The sequence below is a fragment of the Zeus faber genome (genome assembly GCF_960531495.2).
Source record: "Zeus faber genome assembly, chromosome: 22".
NCBI classification, from domain to species: Eukaryota; Metazoa; Chordata; class Actinopteri; order Zeiformes; family Zeidae; genus Zeus; species Zeus faber.
In genome coordinates, this window is record NC_137209.1 from 24,934,472 (window position 1) to 24,955,513 (window position 21,042).

At 38.9% G+C, this 21,042-nt stretch overlaps 1 protein-coding gene across 4 annotated transcripts in view; it reads left to right on the top strand.

Annotated features, from left to right (window-relative positions):
- Positions 1-21,042, top strand: part of arhgef40 (Rho guanine nucleotide exchange factor (GEF) 40) — a 70,310-nt gene that overhangs the window by 24,193 nt on the left and 25,075 nt on the right. For all 4 annotated transcript variants that reach the window (XM_080023426.1, XM_080023427.1, XM_080023429.1 and 1 more), the window contains exons 6-16: positions 61-296; positions 3,304-3,525; positions 7,269-7,383; positions 11,304-11,397; positions 14,364-14,447; positions 18,639-18,755; positions 18,910-19,008; positions 19,132-19,283; positions 19,376-19,514; positions 19,799-19,918; positions 20,656-20,847. In XM_080023426.1, the coding sequence (XP_079879552.1) occupies positions 61-296; positions 3,304-3,525; positions 7,269-7,383; positions 11,304-11,397; positions 14,364-14,447; positions 18,639-18,755; positions 18,910-19,008; positions 19,132-19,283; positions 19,376-19,514; positions 19,799-19,918; positions 20,656-20,847 (1,570 nt within the window). The remainder of the gene's footprint in view (positions 1-60; positions 297-3,303; positions 3,526-7,268; positions 7,384-11,303; positions 11,398-14,363; positions 14,448-18,638; positions 18,756-18,909; positions 19,009-19,131; positions 19,284-19,375; positions 19,515-19,798; positions 19,919-20,655; positions 20,848-21,042) is intronic.

A 21,042-nucleotide genomic window follows, 5' to 3' on the forward strand; every position in this document is an offset into this window, starting at 1 on the left:
GCATTTTGGAAATTGAGTTTTCTGGACTTCCAGTGTTGATTGATCCTTCCATCTCCGCAGGAGGCGGAGGAGAGGAAAGGGGGTCAGAGGGGGGGGCAGGCCTGGTTGCCGTGGTAACCAAAAGAGCGTTAAACTAGCGGCTAAGCCTGCTCTGCCCTCCTCTCCCCTCCCCGCCCGCCCGTCCTCGGCCAATCAGATGACAGCAGAGGAGGGTGGCCAAATGAAGGGGGCGGAGCCAGCAGAAGAGGGGTGGAGTCGACTCAACAAGGTGTCTAATCAGGGACGAGAGGAAAGAGGTGTGAAGTGTTTATAATCTGATTTGATGTAAAATGTATTAATATATAATTTATCTATATTATATATTCATATATATAATATTAATTAGGATATTTATTCATATGAATGAATGAATCTAGCCACTGGGGGTGCACAAGCCAGTGTATCATCAGTGCCGGTCCCAAGCCTGGATGAATAGAGAGGGTTGCGTCAGGAAGGACATCCGGTGTAAAAACCATGCAAATCAAACATGCGGACAACAAATCTGATTTCCATACTGGATGGTTGGAGGCTCGGGTTGACAACGACCACCACCGGTGCTGTTAGCCAACAGAGTGCCAGCGGAAATTGTGCTACAGTCGGCTGAAGAAGAAGAAGAAGAAGAAGAGGGTTAAGGCGTGTCCGGAGACAGCAGGAGAGGAAGAAGGGAAGGAGAGTAGAGTAGGAATTTTGAACGTTGGCACTATGAAGGGTAAAGAGAGAGAGCTGGCTGACATGATGGAGAGAAGGAAGGGAGATGTACTATGTGTAGGAGGAGTATAAACTGAGTGTTTTGGAGGTGAACAGAGTGTCGGACAGAATGATGAGCCGTCTGGTAAACGTTAACGTAAATGAGAAAGAAGAATTCTTGTTGGATGTCGTGGTGGAGAGCGTCCCTAAGAGAGAGAGAGTGGTCGTTGGAGAGATCTCAATGGGCATGTTGGCGAAGGGATCAGAGAAGTAGGTGACGAGACGGTGATCGGTAGGTATGGTGTCAAGAGAGGAAGGTGGAGGACAGATTTCGCCAAAAGGATGGAATTGGCTGTTGTGAATACGTATTTCAAGAAGAGGGAGGAACACAGGGTGACATTCAAGAGTGGAGGAAGGTGCACACAGCTGGACTACATCTTATGCAGGAGGTGCAACCTGAAAGAGATGACTGCCTGCAAAGTGGTGGTAGGGGAGTGTGTTGCTAGGCAGCATCTGATGGTGGTCTGTAGGATGACTTTGGAGGCCAAGAAGAGGAAGAGAATTAAAGAAGAGCCAAAGGTAGAATGGTGGAAGTTGAAAAAGGAGGAGTGTTGCACGCAATTTAGGGAGGAGGGAAGGCAGGCAATAGGTGGGAATGAAGGGTTACCAGATGACTGGGAAACAACTGCAGAAGTGGTGAGGGAGACTCGGTGTATCATGCGGTTAGAGGAAGGAAGACAAGGACTCTTGGTGGTGGAATGAGGAAGTACAGGAGAGCATAGAGCAGAAGAGGTTGGCAAATAAGAAATGGGAAAGTCAAGGAGATGAAGAAAGTAGAGAGGAGTACAAGCTGCGCAAGGCAAAGAGAGAGGTGGCAAAGGAAAAGGAAAAGGCGTACGATGAGTTGTATGAGAGGTTGGACAGTAAGGAAGAAGAAAAGGACTTCTACCAATTGGCAAGACAAAGGGACCAAGCTGGGAAGGATGTACAGCAGGTTAGGATGATGAAGGATAATGATGGGAATGTGCTGACAAGTGAGGAGAGTGTGTTGAGAAGGTGGAAGGAGTACTTTGAGGAGTTGATGAATGAAGAAAATGAGAGGGAGAGAAGAGTGGATGATGTGGGGATAGTGGATCAAAAAGTGCAGCAAATTAGCAAGGATGAGGTGAGAACAGCATTAAAGAAGATGAAGAGTGGAAAGGCAGTTGGCCCAGATGACAAACCTGGGGAAGCATGGAAATGTTTAGGTGAGATGGCAGTGGCGTTCCTAACCAGACTGTTTAACACCATCCTGGAAAGGGAGAGGATGCCGGAGGAGTGGAGAAGAAGTGTACTGGTACCATCTTCAAGAATAAGGGAGACGTACAGAGCTGTAGTAACTACAGGGGAATGAAGTTGATCAGCCACAGCATGAAGCTATGGTAAAGGGTAGTGGAGGCTAGTTTAAGAGGAGCGGTGGGGATCAGCGAGCAGCAGTATGGTTTCATGCCAGGAAAGAGTACTACAGATGCAATGTTTGCTTTAAGAATGCTGATGGAAAAGTACAGGGATGGGCAGGGGGAGTTGCACTGCGTCTTTGTGGATTTAGAGAAAGCGTATGATCGGGTGCAGAGAGAGGAGGTTTGGTATTGCATGAGGAAGTCGGGGGTGGCAGAGAAGTAGGCAAGAGTGGTACAGGATATGTATGAGGGCAGTCAGACAGTAGTAGTGTGTGCAGTAGACGTGACCAAGGCATTCAAAGTGGAGGTGGGATTGCATCAAGGATCAGCTCTGAGCCCTTTCTTGTTTGCAGTGGTGATGGACAGGTTAACAGATGAAATCAGGCAGGAGTCTCTGTGGACTATGATGTTCACGGATGACATTGTGATCTGTAGCAAGAGTAGGGAGCAGGTGGAGGAGAGCCTGGAGAAGTGGAGGCATTCATTAGAGAGAAGAGCAATGAAAGTCAGCAGGAGTAAGACACAATACATGTGCCTGAATGTGAGGGAGGAGAAAAGCTGAGAATGCAAGGAGTGGAGGTGGAGAAGCAGCCCAAAGAAGAAGATTTATATGAATGAATGAATATGGGTCTGAAACAATCTCAAACTAAAGGAAAAGCCAATCCTAACATTTGTTTTTACAAAGCTTCAAACTCATACAGTTAAAATGTGTTAAATTATTATTTTTATCTATATTCTATATTAATCTTAAGGACATTTCATGTTCCAGTAAGTTTACTCTATATATTATATTACTCTTATATATATCCGAAGAAACTATCAACTATTTATCTGTATAAATATATGTGTGTATATATATATACATGTATATATATATATATATACACACACATGCACAGCATATAGATATCGGTGTATATATAAATATAATCATAATATGTTATATATAATTTATTAATTTATAAATATATTATTCTACAAGTTTGGCCGACATGTCTTGTTGTCGTTCTACTCCTGGTTGAACTTTTAGTTTCTTTGGGAAGAAAACAACAGGAACAAGTTAAACGTTCTAGTATCATAACTGTCATCATGTGTCCACAAAGTGTTTGATATTTATCATTCTCATCCGGACGATCAGGGGCCCCCATGCTGGAGCCCTCAGGGACCCCCAGGCTGGAGCCCTCAGGGACCCCCAGGCTGGAGCCCTCAGGGACCCCCAGGCTGGAGCCCTCAGGGACCCCCAGGCTGGAGCCCTCAGGGACCCCCAGGCTGGAGCACTCAGGGTTCCATTCTGAGGATCCTCCTCTGCTCCGGGACCTGGATCCCGGTCTCCTGCGGTCCGGGAAGATCCGGCTGACGGGTACGAGTCCTTGTGTGTGCCTGTGTGTTCAGGAGGTTCCGAGTGCATGCACTGTCCAAGGCCCAAACAGTCACTGTATGTGTGTACTGCCTAGTATGCGGAAAAGTACCCACAATGCATCGCTGCCTGAGTTAAGGCACACAATGACAAAAGTAAACCAAGTAAAACTAACCCTTAAACTCAGATCAAGAGATCCCTCTCATGTCCCCCCATTAAGTCTATATGAAAACAGTCTATGTGAACATTTGGTCGATATGAACATTGAGTCTATATATAAACATTTAGTCTATCTGAACATTTAGTCTATGAACAGTTCGTCTATATGAACATTAAGTTCATTCAAACAGTTACTCTACTACAAGCTACTCCACTCTATATATAAACAGTTTATATACAAACAGTTGGTTTATCTATGAATATTTAGTCTATATGAACATTTGGTCTGTATGAACATTTAGTCTATATATGAACATTTACTCAACATGAACATTTTGTTTATATGAACATTTTGTTTATATGAACGGTTAGTCTATATGAACATTTAGTCTCTATGAACATTTAGTCTATATAAAACAGTTAGTCTTTATGAACATTTAGTCTATATATGAACATTTACACAACATGAACATTTTGTTTGTATGAACGGTTTATCAATATGACAATTTAGTCTATATGAACATTTAGTCGATATTAACATTTGGTCTGTATGAACATTTAGTCTGTATATGAACATTTACTCAATCTGAACATTTAGTTTATATGAACGGTAAATCTATATGAACATTTAGTCTTTGTCAACATTTCATCTTTATGAACAGTTAGTCTATGTATGAACAGTTTATACATAAAAGTTAGTTTATATCTGTACAGTTCGTCTATATGAACATTTAGTCTATGTATGAAGAGTTAGTCTATATGAGCAGTTACTCTTGATATAAACAGTCTATATATGAACAGTTAGTCCAAATGAACAGTTAGTCTATATATGAACAATTAGTCTTTATGTACAGTTAGTCTACACGAACAGTTAGTCTATATATGAACAGTTAGTCCAAATGAACAGTTAGTCTATATATGAACAATTAGTCTTTATGTACAGTTAGTCTACACGAACAGTTAGTCTTTATATGAACAATTAGTCTATTTAAATGGTTGGTTTATGTATGAGCAGTTGGTATACAGTACTGTATATATGTAAGTCTATATTAACAGGTGGTCTATATATGAAGATAAAGTCTATATATTAACACTTACTCTATATTAACAGGTGGTATATACATTAACAGTAAGTATATATTAACAGGTGGTGTTATGAAGAGTTCGTTTATATTAACAGGTGGTCTATATATGAACAGTTCTTTATATTAACACGTAGTAAATATATATTAACAGTTAGTCCGTATGAACAGTAAGTCTTGATATGAACAGTTAGTCTATAATAACAGGTGATATATACTGTATATTAACAGAAAGTATATATTAACAGGTGGTATATAGAAATGAACAGTGATTCTATATCAACAGGTGGTATATATATGAACAGTTAGTCTATATTGACAGGTGGTCTATATACTGTATGAAGAGTTAGTCTGTATATTAACGGTTAGCCCTATATTAACAGGTGGTATACACTCACCGGCCACTTTACTAGGTACACCTTGCTAGTACCGGGTTGGACCCTTTTGCCTTCAGAACTGCCTTCATTGTTGGTGCATAGATTGAACAAGGTGGTGTAAATGTTCCTCAGAGGTTTTGCTCCATATTGACTTGACAGCATCACACAGTTTCTGCAGATTTGTGGGCTGCACCTCCATGATGCCAAGCTCCCGTTGCACCACCTCCAAAAGCTGCTCTACTGGATTGACATGTGGTGAGGGTGGAGGGCAAGCTCCCGTTGCACCACCTCCCAAAGCTGCTCTACTGGATTGACATGTGGTGAGGGTGGAGGCCAAGCTCCCGTTGCACCACCTCCCAAAGCTGCTCTACTGGATTGACATGTGGTGAGGGTGGAGGCCATTGGAGAACAGTCAACTCATTGTCATGTTGAAGAAACCCTGCCCTGTGCTCATTATGGGATGGACATGCTCAGCAGTAATACTCAGGTACGCTGTGGCCTTTAATCCATGCTCAGCTGTTCTTGCCCAAAGTGTGGCAAGAACATACCCCCCACACCATTGAACCAGCACCAGCAGCCTGAACCCTTGATACCAGGCAGGATGCAGCCATGCTTTCATGTTGTTTACACCACATTCTGCTCCGACCATGTGACGGTGGCAGCTGAAATGGAGACTCATCAGACCAGGCAACGTGTTTACAATCATCTATTCCTCATTGTTGGTGCCTGAGTTTCCTGTTGTGAGCTGACAGGAGCAGCACCCGGTGTGGTCTTCTGCTGCTGTAGCTCATCTGCTTCAAGGTTTCCTCGTGTTGTGCCTTGACAGATGCTGTTCTGCAAACCTTGGTTGTAACCGGTGCTTATTTGAGTGACTGTTTCCTTTCTATCGTCTGGAACCAGTCTGCCCGTTCTCCTCTGACCTCTGACCTCAACAAGGCATTTTCGTCCACACAACTGCCGCTCACTGGATGTTTTCTCTTTTTGGGACCGTTCTCTGTAAACCCCAGAGATGGTTGTGCATGAAAATCCCAGTAGGTCAGCAGTTTGTGAAATACTCAGACCAGCCCGTCTGGCACCAACAACCATGCCACGTTCAAAGTGACTTAAATCCCCTTTCTTCCCCGTTCTGATGCTGGGTTTGTGAACTTCAGCAAGTCATCCTCACCATGTCTACATGGCTCAATGCAATTAGCTGCTGCCATGTGATTGGCTGATTAGCTATTTGTGTTAACAAGCAATTGAACAACTGTACCTAATAAAGTGGCCGGTGAGTGTATGTGTATATATATGAGCAGTAAGTCTATATAAACAGGTGGTCTATATATGAACAGTAACTCTATATTAACAGGTGGTCTATATATGAACAGTTAGTCTATATTGACAGGTGGTCTATATATGAACAGTAACTCTTTATTAACAGGTGGTCTATATATGAACAGTTAGTCTATATTGACAGGTGGTCTATATATGAACAGTAAGTCTATATTAACAGGTGGTATATTTATGAACAGTAAGTCTATATTAACAGGTGGTATATTTATGAACAGTAAGTCTATATTAACAGGTGGTGTGTATGTATATGAACAGTAAGTCTATATTAACAGGTGGTATATATATGAACAGTAAGTCTATTAACAGGTGGTATATATATGAACAGTAAGTCTATTAACAGGTGGTATATATATGAACAGCAAGTCTATTAACAGGTGGTGTATATATATGAACAGTAAGTCTATATTACCAGGTGGTATATATATGAACAGCAAGTCTATATTAACAGGTGGTGTATATATGAACAGCAAGTCTATATTAACAGGTGGTGTATATATATGAACAGTAAGTCTATATTACCAGGTGGTATATATATGAACAGCAAGTCTATATTAACAGGTGGTGTATATATATGAACAGTAAGTCTATATTACCAGGTGGTATATATATGAACAGCAAGTCTATATTAACAGGTGGTGTATATATGAACAGCAAGTCTATATTAACAGGTGGTGTATATATATGAACAGTAAGTCTATATTAACAGGTGGTCTATATATGAACAGTTAGTCTCTTGATTTTAGGACCGACAGCAAATTGGGATTAAACTGGAATTCAGCCTCCCCTCCCTCTCCAGGTACTGTGGACAGGCTGTCCCGGGCACTGGTTTTCCTGGAGGTCCAGGACCCTGAAGAGGGTCTGAGTGAGGAAGAGGTGGCAAGGATCCTGACCTGCTTCCACCGGATCACTCGGTGAGGAGCTTCTATATCTATGTTGCAGTTTCTATATCTATGTTGCAGTTTCTATATCTATATAAAGTTTCTATATCTATGTTGCAGTTTCTATATCTATATATAGTTTCTATATCTATGTTGCAGTTTCGATATCTATGTTTCAGTTTCTATATCTATATATAATTTTTATATCTATGTTTCAGTTTCTATATCTATATATAGTTTCTATATCTATGTTTAAGTTTCTATATCTAGATATCATTTTTATATCTATGTTTCAGTTTCTATATCTATATATACTTTCTATATCTATGTTTCAGTTTCTATCTATGTTTCAGTTTCGATAGCTATGTTTCAGTTTCTATACATATAGTTTCTATATCTATGTTTCAGTTTCGATATCTATGTTTCAGTTTCTATATCTATATATAGTTTCTATATCTATGTTTCAGTTTCTATATCTATATATCGTTTCTATATCTATGTTTCAGTTTCGATATCTATGTTTCAGTTTCTATATATATAGTTTCTATATCTATGTTTCAGTTTCTATATCTATATATATTTTCAATATCTATGTTTCAGTTTCAATATCTGTTTCATCTTCTATATCTATGTTTCAGTTTCTACATCTATATTTCAGTTTCAATATCTATGTTTCAGTTGCTATATCTATGTTTCATCTTCTATATCTGTGTTTCAGTTTCTATATCTGTGTTTCAGTTTCTATATCTATGTCGTTTCTATATCTATGTTTCATCTTCTATATCTATGTTTCAGTTGCTATATCTATGTTTCATCTTCTATATCTGTGTTTCAGTTTCTATATCTTTGTTTCAATTTCTATATCTATGTCGTTTCTATATCTATGTTTCAGTTTCTATATCTATGTTTCAGTTTCTATATCTATATATAGTTTCTATATCTATGTTTCAGTTTCAATATCTGTTTCATCTTCTATATCTATGTTTCAGTTTCTACATCTATATTTCAGTTTCAATATCTATGTTTCAGTTGCTATATCTATGTTTCATCTTCTATATCTGTGTTTCAGTTTCTATATCTTTGTTTCAATTTCTATATCTATGTCGTTTCTATATCTACGTTTCATCTTCTATATCTATGTTTCAGTTTCTATATCTATATATAGTTTCTATATCTATGTTTCAGTTTCAATATCTGTTTCATCTTCTATATCTATGTTTCAGTTTCTACATCTATATTTCAGTTTCAATATCTATGTTTCAGTTGCTATATCTATGTTTCATCTTCTATATCTGTGTTTCAGTTTCTATATCTTTGTTTCAATTTCTATATCTATGTCGTTTCTATATCTATGTTTCAGTTTCTATATCATATATAGTTTCTATATCTATATAGAGTTGCTATATCTATACAGTGGGACCTCGACCTACGACTGTAATTCCTTCTATAAGAACGGTCGTATGTTAAAACAGTCGTATGTCAAAGCAGCTTTTCCATAAAACGACGACATTATGAAGGATGAAAATAAACAAAAAACACAGAACAAACACAGTAAATATGAAAGAAATATCCATAAGCCACCAACTACGTGCACACACCATGGAGGTCCCCGCTGACTGGCTGCTGACTGGCTGCTGACTGGCTGACTGCCGACCGACTGTTGACTGACTGCTGACTCACTGACTGCCGACTGGCTGCTGACTGACTGACTTCTGACTGGCTGCTGACTGGCTGCTGACTGGCTGCTGACTGACTGACTTCTGACTGACTGCTGACTGACTGCTGACTGACTGACTGCCGACCGACTGTTGACTGACTGCTGACTCACTGACTGCCGACTGGCTGCTGACTGACTGACTGCCGACTGGCTGCTGACTGACTGCTGACTGGCTGCTGACTGACTGACTGCTGACCGACTGCTGACTGACTGCTGACTCACTGACTGCTGACTGACTGCTGACTGACTGGCTGCTGACTGACTGCTGACTGACTGACTGCTGACTGACTGCTGACTGGCTGCCGATGCGCCAACGGCAAATTTCCACGGTCGTATCTTGGAGCAGTCGGTCGCAAGTTGATACAGATGTTGGCGACTATCACTGCTGGTATCTTGGATTAGTGGTGAGTAGATGCAGTCCTAAGTCCAGGTACCACTGTATATTGTTTCTATATCTAGTTGCTATATCTATATCTAGTTGCTATATCTATATATAGTTTCTATATCTTTATAGAGTTTCTATAGAGTTGCTATATCTATATATAGTTTCTATATATATAGTTTCTATAGTTGCTATATCTATATATAGTTTCTATATATATAGTTTCTATAGAGTTGCTATATCTATATATAGTTTCTATATCTATATAGAGTTTCTGTAGAGTTGCTATATCTATATATAGTTTCTATATATATAGAGTTTCTATATCTATATAGAGTTGCTATATCTATTTATAGTTGCTATATCTATATATAGTTTCTATAGAGTTGCTATATCTATATAGAGTTGCTATATCTATATATACAGTAGTTGCTATATCTATATATAGTTTCTATATCTATATATAGTTTCTATAGAGTTGCTATATCTATATATAGTTTCTATATCTTTATATAGTTTCTATAGAGTTGCTATATCTATATATACAGTAGTTGCTATATCTATATATAGTTTCTATAGAGTTGCTATATCTATATATAGTTTCTATATCTTTATATAGTTTCTATAGAGTTGCTATATCTATATATACAGTATTTGCTATATCTATATATAGTTTCTATATCTATATATAGTTTCTATAGAGTTTCTATATCTTTATATAGTTTCTATATCTATAGTTTCAATAGAGTTGCTATCTATATATATAGTTTCTATATCTATATATAGTTTCTATATAGTTGCTATATCTATATATAGTTTCTATATCTTTATATAGTTTCTATATCTTTATATAGTTTCAATAGAGTTGGTTCTAGTTCCCTCTGGTGGTCAACGTATGTATTGAAGATGCAAACGACCTTGCAGATGATGGTTCACCCTAACCCTAACCTAACCTAACTTAACCTAACCTAACCTAACCTAACCTAACCTAACCCAACCTAACCTAACCCAACCTCACCTACCCTAACCCAACCCAACCTAACCTCACCTACCCTAACCCAACCTAACCTAACCTCACCTACCCTAACCCAACCTAACCTAACCTCACCTACCCTAACCCAACCTAACCTAACCTCACCTACCCTAACCCAACCTAACCTAACCTCACCTACCCTAACCCAACCTAACCTAACCTCACCTACCCTAACCCAACCCAACCTAACCTCACCTACCCTAACCCAACCCAACCTAACCTCACCTACCCTTACCCAACCTAACCTAACCTCACCTACCCTAACCCAACCCAACCTAACCTCACCTACCCTAACCCAACCTAACCTAACCTCACCTACCCTAACCCAACCCAACCCAACCCAACCTAACCTCACCTACCCTAACCCAACCTAACCTAACCTCACCTACCCTAACCCAACCTAACCTAACCTACCCTAACCCAACCTAACCTAACCTCACCTACCCTAACCCAACCTAACCTAACCTCACCTACCCTAACCCAACCTAACCTAACCCTAACCCTACCCTAACCCAACCTAACCTAACCTCACCTCACCTACCCTAACCCAACCCAACCTCACCTACCCTAACCCAACCTAACCTAACCTCACCTACCCTAACCCAACCCAACCTCACCTACCCTAACCCAACCTAACCTAACCTCACCTACCCTAACCCAACCCAACCTCACCTACCCTAACCCAACCTAACCTAACCTCACCTACCCTAACCCAACCCAACCTCACCTACCCTAACCCAACCTAACCTAACCTCACCTACCCTAACCCAACCTAACCTACCCCTCTCTCTCATGCCTCCCCCCCCCCCCCGCCCCCCCAGCCCCGCAGCCAAGCAGAAAGGTCTAACAGTGTTGATTGACAGCAGGAAGGCTCCGCCCTCCTCCGTCTGCCTTCCTGCTTTCACACGCTTCCAGGTGAGATGGATATTTACCGTCCTAATAAAGTACGGTCCTTATAAAGTACTGTCCTCATAAAGTACGGTCATCATAATGTACTGTCCTCATACTACACTGTCCTCATAAAGTACTGTCCTTATAATGTAAGGTCCTCATACTATACTGTCCTCATAAAGTACTGTCCTCATAATCTCATAACAAACTTGCCTCATAATGTACTGTCCTCATAAAGTACTGTCCTCATAACAAACTTTCCTCATAATGTACTGTCCTCATAAAGTACTGTCCTCATAATCTCATCATGTACTTGCCTCATAATGTACTGTCCTTATAATCTCATAATGTACTTGCCTCATAATGTACTGTCCTTATAATCTCATAATGTACTTGCCTCATAATGTACTGTCCTTATAATCTCATCATGTACTTGCCTCATAATGTACTGTCCTTATAATCTCATAATGTACTTGCCTCATAATGTACTGTCCTTATAATCTCATAATGTACTTGCCTCATAATGTATTGTCCTCATGTCATAATGTACTGTCCTCATAATGTACTGTCCTTATGTCACACCCCGTCTCGGGTGAGGGTAATGCAACCCTTGTACAACCGGACTTTCAAGATCAAAGGATGCCAAGGCACACAGTTTCAAATAGATTTTAACATTTATTTACCCCAAGTGTCAAGTGCAGCAACCTTACAGAGAAGACCAAAAACCCAAATATCTGGAAATAGAAAATAAACAATTCTGAAATAGAGCATATTCTAAATATATTAAAAATACTTTGTCAATAACCACAAATAAACAATAATCCAATAATCACATACATTAAAATAAAGTCAAATTAAATCAAACAAAACTCAATAAATGCATTTAACCATGGTTTACAACATAATAGAATAATCATCTCATTAGATATTCGACACGCTCATGGAGCGCTGAGCCCCCGGCTCAGCACAGACACTTCAGGTACCAGACAGCAGACTGTCAAAAAGAGAGCCACTCGCACCTTATATAACTCATGGCCCCTCCCACTAGACAGGCCCAACCAACAGGGGGATCCGAATACCGTGGCATCTTTTCAGACCAAACACAAATAAACTCATCTAAATACAACATGCATGTTAAACGTTCACATCAGCTTGTAGATCAGTGTTTCTCAAAGTCAATGTCCATTTAGAAACTGAGCTCGTAGATCCTTGATTGTCCATGATAGTGTCCTCCTATGACACCCCTAACCTTGGAGAGAACATGGTTTGGCCCAATTGGCCCAATCAGTGGCTGGTGAGGTTCCTGACACTACTTAAAGAGTCCACCCCCACCCTGACTCTTTTAGTCTGCAGTGCAGAGCCATGGTGAGAGAGATTGTTTGTTTCTTGGATAAAGAGCTTGAATGTGTGCTTGACTGATCTTAGTTGCTGTTCAAACACTACCCATCAATGTGCGCTTATTGATAGGCAGTTAAACAGACAGTGAGAGTGGTCAAACTGTCACACCTTATAATCTCATAATGTACTGTCCTTATAATCTCATAATGTACTGTCCTCATAATCTCATAATGTACTGTCCTCATAATATACAGTCCTCAATTTCTCAATGTACTGTCCTCCTAATATACAGTCCTCAATTTCTCATAATATACTGTCCTTATAATCTCATCATGTACTTGCCTCATAATATACTGTCCTTATAATCTCATAATGCACTTGCCTCATAATGTACTGTCCTTATAATCTCATAATGTACTTTCCTTATAATGTGCTGGTTTATAATCCCATAATGTACTTTCCTCATAATGTACTGTCCTTATAATCTCATAATGTACTGTCCTCATAATTTACTGTCCTTATAATCTCATAATGTACTGTCCTCATAATGTACTGTCCTCATAATCTCATAGTGTACTGTCCTCATAATGTACAGTCCTCAATTTCTCATAATCTACTGTCCTCATAATCTCATAATGTACTGTCTTCATAATGTACTGTCCTCATTATTTCATAATGCACTGTTCTCATAATGTACTGTCCTCATAATCTCCTGTACTGTCCTCATAATCTACTGTCCTCATAATCTCATGTACTGTCTTTATAATGTACTGTCCTCACAATCACACAATGTACTGTCCTCATAATCTACTGTCCTCATAATCTCATCATGTACTGTCTATATAATGTACTGTCCTCATTATTTCATAATGCACTGTCCTCATAATGTACTGTCCTCATAATCCCATGTACTGTCCTCATAATCTACTGTCCTCATAATCTCATCATGTACTGTCCTCATTATTGACTGTCCTCATAATCTCATCATGAACTGCCCTCATAATGTACTGTCCTCATAATCTCATAATGTACTGTTCTCATAATCTACTGTCCTCATTAGTTCATAATGGACTGTTCTCATAATATACTGTCCTCATAATCGACTGTCCTCATAATCTCAGCATTTACTGTCTTCATAATGTACTGTCCTCATTATTTTATAATGCACTGTTCTCAAAATGTACTGTCCTCATAATCTCATGTACTGTCCTCATAATGTACTGTCCTCATAATGTACTGTCCTCATAATCGACTGTCCTCATAATCTCAGCATTTACTGTCTTCATAATGTACTGTCCTCATTATTTTATAATGCACTGTTCTCAAAATGTACTGTCCTCATAATGTCATGTACTGTCCTCATAATGTACTGTCCTCATAATGTACTGTCCTCATAATCGACTGTCCTCATAATCTCAGCATTTACTGTCTTCATAATGTACTGTCCTCATTATTTTATAATGCACTGTTCTCAAAATGTACTGTCCTCATAATCTCATGTACTGTCCTCATAATGTACTGTCCTCATAATGTACTGTCCTCATAATCTCATCATGTACTGTCCTCATAAGGTACTGTCCTCATAATATCACAATGTACTGGCCTCATAATATTAACTGTCTGTGTGTATGTGTGCTTATCCGTGTGTGTAGCTCCTGGTCCCGGGGGCTCTGGGCTCCATCCTTCTTCTGATGGACGAGGGTTTGGAACCTTCTCTCCATGTGGAGGGGACTGAGGTGAAGCTCCTCTTTTCTTTTCCTTCAACCAGTAACCATGGTAACCAGTTCTCCTCCAGGTTTTAGCTCCCTCGTATCACTCTGCTACATGCTAACATAAGCTGCTGGCGCTACATGGAAACTACAATGGAAGACTCATGTCATGTGTTATTGGTACTACAGGAAATAGTATTCATTAATATTCATTTTGAGGATAATAGTTACATAATACAATGCTGTGACTATTTTTCTCAGTCTCACTAAAAAATAGTCACACTAGTTATAAAAGCAGACACAATAGTTATATAACTAGTTGTACTAGTTATAAAAGTGCTCACTGCTCAGTCCCAGTAGTTATAAAACTAGTCATGCTATTAATACATTTAGATGTACTAGTTACAAAAGTTGGCATACTAGTTATATACCATACATACTAATTATAGAACTAGTCATACTAGTTAGAGAACTAGTCATACTAGTTTTAAAACTAGACAGACTAGTTATCGCAGAAGACATACTAGTTTTAAAACTAGACATACTAGTTATAGCAGAAGACATACTAGTTTTAAAACTAGACATACTAGTTATAGCAGAAGACATACTAGCTTTAAAACTAGACATACTAGTTATAGCAGAAGACATACTAGTTTTAAAACTAGACATACTAGTTATAAAACTAGACATACTAGTTATAGCAGTAGACATACTAGTTTTAGCAGTAGACATACTAGCTTTAAAACTAGACATACTAGTTATAGCAGAAGACATACTAGTTTTAAAACTAGACATACTAGTTATAAAACTAGACATACTAGTTATAGCAGTAGACATACTAGTTTTAAAACTAGACATACTAGTTATAAAACTAGACATACTAGTTTTAAAACTAGACATACTAGTTATAAAACTAGACATACTAGTTATAGCAGTAGACATACTAGTTTTAAAACTAGACATACTAGTTATAGCAGTAGACATACTAGTTTTAAAACTAGTCATTGTAATGTAAAAGTGGATTTCCTAGTTATAAACTGGACGTTCTAATTATATAACTAGTCATACTAGTTGTTGAAGTAGATGTACGAGTTATAGAGTTGACCTACTAATTTAAGAACTAGTTATAGCAGTTTTAAAACTAGACATAATAGTTATTGAAGTCGATGTACAACTTATAAAGTTGAGGTACTAGGTATACTACTAGTTACAGTAGTTATAAAAATAATCATACTATTTGTAAAAGTAGACATTCTGGTTATAAAACTAGGCATACTAGTTACAAAAAGAAACATACTAGTTACAAAAGTAGACATACTAGTTATAAAAGTAAACACACTAGTTATGAAACGAGAGTACTAGTCTCAAAAGTAGACATACTCGTTATTAAACTACACATACTAGTTATAAAGTAGACAAACTAGTTATAGAACAAGTAATACTAGTTTTGAAACTAGTCATACTCATTATTCAATAGACAAACTAGATTTAAAAGTAGATGTACTAGTTATAAACTAGACATGCTCATTATAGAACCCGTCATACTAGTTATAAAACTAGACATACTAGTTCTAGAAGTAGACATACTAGTTTTAAAACCGGAAATATAAAGTAGACCTACTAGTTATAGAAGTAGATGTACGAGTTAAAAAGTAGATGTACGAGGTATACTGTATAACTAGTTACAGTAGTTATACAACTAGTCAAACTATTTATAAAAGTAGACATACCAGTTATAAAACTACACATACTAGTTCCAAAAGTAGACAAACTAGTTATAAAACTAGACATATTAGTTATAAGAAGAGGCATACTAGTTATAAAACTAGACATACTAGTTATAGCAGATGACATACTAGTTTTAAAACGAGACATACTCTATGTAAAAGTGGATTTCCTAGTTATAAACTGGATGTTCTAATTATATAACTAGTCATACTAGTTGTTGAAGTAGATGAACGACTTATATAGTTGACCTACTAATTTAAGAACTAGTTATAGTCAGTCTAGACATACTCGTTTTAAAACTAGACATTTGAGTTATCTAAGTAGATATACAAGTTATAAAGAAGACGTACTAGTTATAGAACTAGTCATACTAGTTATAAACTAGTCATACTAGTTATAAAAGGAGACATACTAGTTACAAAACTAAACATACTAGTTTTACAAATAGATGTACTAGTTATAAACCATACATCCTAATTATAGAACTAGTCTTACTATTTATAGAACTAGTCATACTCGTTTTAAAACTAGACATACTAGTTATAAAAGTAGAGTACAAGTTACAAAACTAGTTAACATTTGACATACTAGTTATAAAAGTAGACAAACTAGTCATTACATTTAACATACTGGTTATACAACTAGACATACTAGTTACAAAACTAGACATACTAGTTACAAAACTAGACATACTACTTACCAAACTAGACATACTAGTTATAAAAGTAGATATACTCGTCCTAAACTATACACACTAGTTATAGAAGTAGACATCCTAGATATAAAACTAGACATGCTAGTTATAGAAGTAGATGTACAAGTTATCAAGTAGACAAACTAATTGTAGAACAAGTAATACTAGTTTTAAAACTAGTCGTACTCATTATTCAAGTAGACATACTAGATTTAAAAGTAGATATACTAGTCCTAAACTATACACACTAGTTATAAGTAGACATCCTAGTTATAAAAGTAGACATGCTAGTTATAGAAGTAGATGTACAAGTTATAAACTTATTATAAAGTTGATTTACTAGTTATAGAACTAGTCCTAGCTATATCCATAGTTATAAAACTAGTCATCTTAGTTATACAAGTAGACATATTCGATTTAAAAGTAGATGTACTTGTTATAAACTTGACATTCTAATTATAGAAGCAGTCAGTACTAGTTATAGAACTAGCTTTAAAACGAGACATACTAGTTATAAAGGTAGATACTGTAAATATAAAGCCCATGTACTCAGTATAAAACTCGACATACTCGTTACAAAAGTAGACATACTAGTTATAAAACTATAGTACTAGTCACAAAAGTACACATCCAATTTACAAAAGTCATACTAGTTATAAAAGTGGACGTACTAGTTATAAAACTAGACGTCCTAGTTACAAAAATATACATATGTGTTACAAAAGTAGACATTCTAGTTACAAAAGTAGACATTCTAGTTATAAAAGTAGATGTTCTAGTTATAAAACTGGACGTACTAGTTACAAAAGTAGACATATTAGTGATAAAACTAGACATAATAGTCATTAAAGTAAACATACTAGTTAGAAAACCAGACATACTAGTTATACAATTTAACGTACTAGTTATGAAACTAGATATACTAGTTACAAAAGTAGACATACTAGTTATAAAACTAGACCTATTTGTTACAAGAGTAGAGTACAAGTTACAAAAGTAGACACTAGTTATAAAAGTAGACATACTAGTCATATAAAATAAACATACTGGTTATAAACGGAGACAAACTAGTTTTAAAAGTAGAGGTACTGGTTATTTGCTAGACAAACTAGTTCTAGAAGTAGACATACTAGTTTTAATACTAGACATACTAGCTATAGAAGTCGATGTACAAGTTATAAAGTAGAAGTACTAGTTATAGAAGTAGTCATCCGAGTTATAAAACTCATCATACTAGTTATAAAAGTAGACAAACTAGATTTAAAAGTAGATGTCCTCGTTATAAACTGGACAAACTAATTATAGAACTAGTCATACAAGTTATAGAACTAGTCACACTAGTTTTAAAACCCGAAACACTAGTTGAAGTAGAATACTGGTTGAAGTTGATGTATGAGTTATAAAGTTATAAAGCTGGACATACTAGTTATAATAGTAGAGGTCCTAGTTATTTACTGGACATATGAACAACCTCCTTCAGAGAAAAACAGAGCTGGTCTCTGAGGCTGATTCACAGATCATGAGCCTCATCATGGATCCTCTGGCTTCACTTACCCTGCCTTCATGGACATTTCCTGGAGCCCCTGGCAGTTACCTACTGTGCCTAATTGTAAAGAAGACGCCTGTGAATAAACTCAGGATTCAACAACATGTTGGAACTTGAAGAAGTTAGAAAATGTAGAAGCAATCAGTTGTACACACACAATCCTGGAACATGATCATATAACCTAAAGAAGGGGGGGGCTCCTTCTGTCTTGTGTTTTCTGACCTCGTGCTAACCGCGCTAACACCTCCAGGTCCACGTGGTTCGGGGAACCGCTGTCCTGCAGCAGTACGTGGACCGGCAGCAGCTTCCCACCGAGCTGGACGGAGACTTCAGCCACTCGCACCAGGACTGGCTGGCTTTCAGGCTGGTAAGGAGGAGCTCCTACACCTCCTGGCTCCCAGGGGAGGAGGTCAGGGGGGAGGAGTCAGAGATGCAGTCAAAAGGGTAGCATGTCAATTTAGCATGTAGCTCCAGCAGAAGGTCCTGGATGCCATGTTGATCCTGGTTTCTCATTCCTCCAGAGCCTTGAAAGCCTGACGGAGCGCTGTGAGAGCGCCCTCTCTCTGCTCGGAGAGGCACTGCGGTCCATGGATGCCGAGTCGCTGCCGGACACCATCGAGGTAGCCCCTTTAGCTACCTACCTGTCAGCATTTAACTTAGCATGCTAAGCCCCATTTGCGCCAACCACCCTGTTCACCGGCTGTTGAGCAAGGCACTAACGAGGTCTCTGGCGCCCCCTACAGACTGTTCCCAGCAGCCTCTCCAGGCACCGGCGGCTCATGACGAGCGTCCTGTCCGACCAGCGGCTGACAGAGCTGCAGCAGAGGGGCGGAGCCTGGCTGGCGGGGCTGACCAATAGCACATCAGGACTGGCTCACAGCTCCCCGGACTGCAGGTCAAAAGGACTTTCCCTGTCAGTTTTCCTACATGCAGTAGATAACTGAACACAGCCTTTTGACCTTTGGCCTTTGACTTCCAACCCCGCAGAGCTGCCCTGGCTGCGACCTCCGACCTCTACGAAAGTGTGGACGACGCCCTGCACTGCCTCGTCCAGTTGTCCAATCAGAGAGGACGAGACCTGGAGGCCCTGGGACGCCTGGCGGGGCTGGTGGAGAGACTGGAACAGGTAATAGTGCCTGTGTAATATCTGCGTAGTACCTGTATAATACCTGCATAATACCTGCGTATTGCTGTTTAATACCTGCGTTAGTACCTGTTTAATACCTGCGTTAGTACCTGCTTAGTACCTGTGTAATACCTGCTTAGTACCTGTGTAATACCTGCATAGTACCTGTATAAAAACTGCGTAGCACCTGTGCACTACTTGTGTAATGCCTGCATAGTACCTGTATAATACCTGCATAGTGGGCACTACTCAGTATCAGTGTGTACTACCTGTGTACTTCTCAGTGTGACAGGGCGGTCCAGGAGGTCCAGGACCAGATGGAGGTCTACAGGGATCCGCCCCTGAGCCTCAGCAGACTGACCCTGACTCAGCAGAGGTTCCGGACCTTCAGGGAGACAGCAAACGTGAGTGAGTGAGTGAGTGGTGATTTGTAATTTGGTTAGTTGGTGATTTGGACTAATTATTATTATTATAATTATTATTATTAATATTATATATTTTTTATATTCATCTCAGCATTTTTGTGGCTAAAAGTATCTGGAACACGACAACAGCAGAACGCACAGGCATGGTTGAGGTCTCGTTTGAACCAGGACTTTTCAGACGTTCCGGTTCTAGTGAAAAACTGTTGTCATTTCATTATTTTCAGAAGTGGGTGCTTTGTGACATCCTTATCGGACGTTATATAGGTCCAAGCTTCGTCTCCGGGCACTCATTTGCATCCAGCTACTTGCGAGCAGGATATTGAGACAGAAAGCTTGAGCTGATGCTGCCTTTAAAGGAAACTTGGAAAACTCATTCTGCATTTTACAAAACCCCGGAGACTTTAATGGTGCAATGAAGACGTTTTGGCACCGCAGGAAGTTCTCAGAACTGCTGGAGGAACCAAGCTTTTGTTTTATGTCCGCACTGCGTGATCCAGGAACCAACATTATTCAGAAAACACGTTATTCAGGGATATTTAAAACATTGTTATTCTGGGATATTTAAAAAATAAAACTGTAATACATGCCGAAAACGACTAAACTGGATTTTGTGTATTGCCGCAGCTATATTTATTTTTATTATTGTTATTATTATTATTATTATGAATAATAGTTATTATAATGACGTTCACTTGAATATTCACCGCCCCCCCCAGGACGTGCATGGCGACACCCTGGACCTGTTGTCCGAGCTGCAGGGCTGGGCGGAGCTGCAGTGGGCGGGTCTGGGTGCGGTGCAGGTCCGGCTGGCCCCCGTCAGGGAGCGGCTCCGGGACATGAGCCACTGCCTGGCGGACCGCTGGACCCGACTGGACCACACACACAGGCTGCTGAGCACACTCACACAGGTCCCTGCGCACACACACACACACACGCAGTCACACACACTAGTTGTGTAACTAGAATGTCTAGTTTTATTACTAGTATGTCTAGTTGTATACCTCGAGTGTCTAGTTGTATACCCAGTATGTCTAGTTGTATACCTCGAGTGTCTAGTTGTATACCTAGTATGTCTAGTTGTATACCTCGAGTGTCTAGTTGTA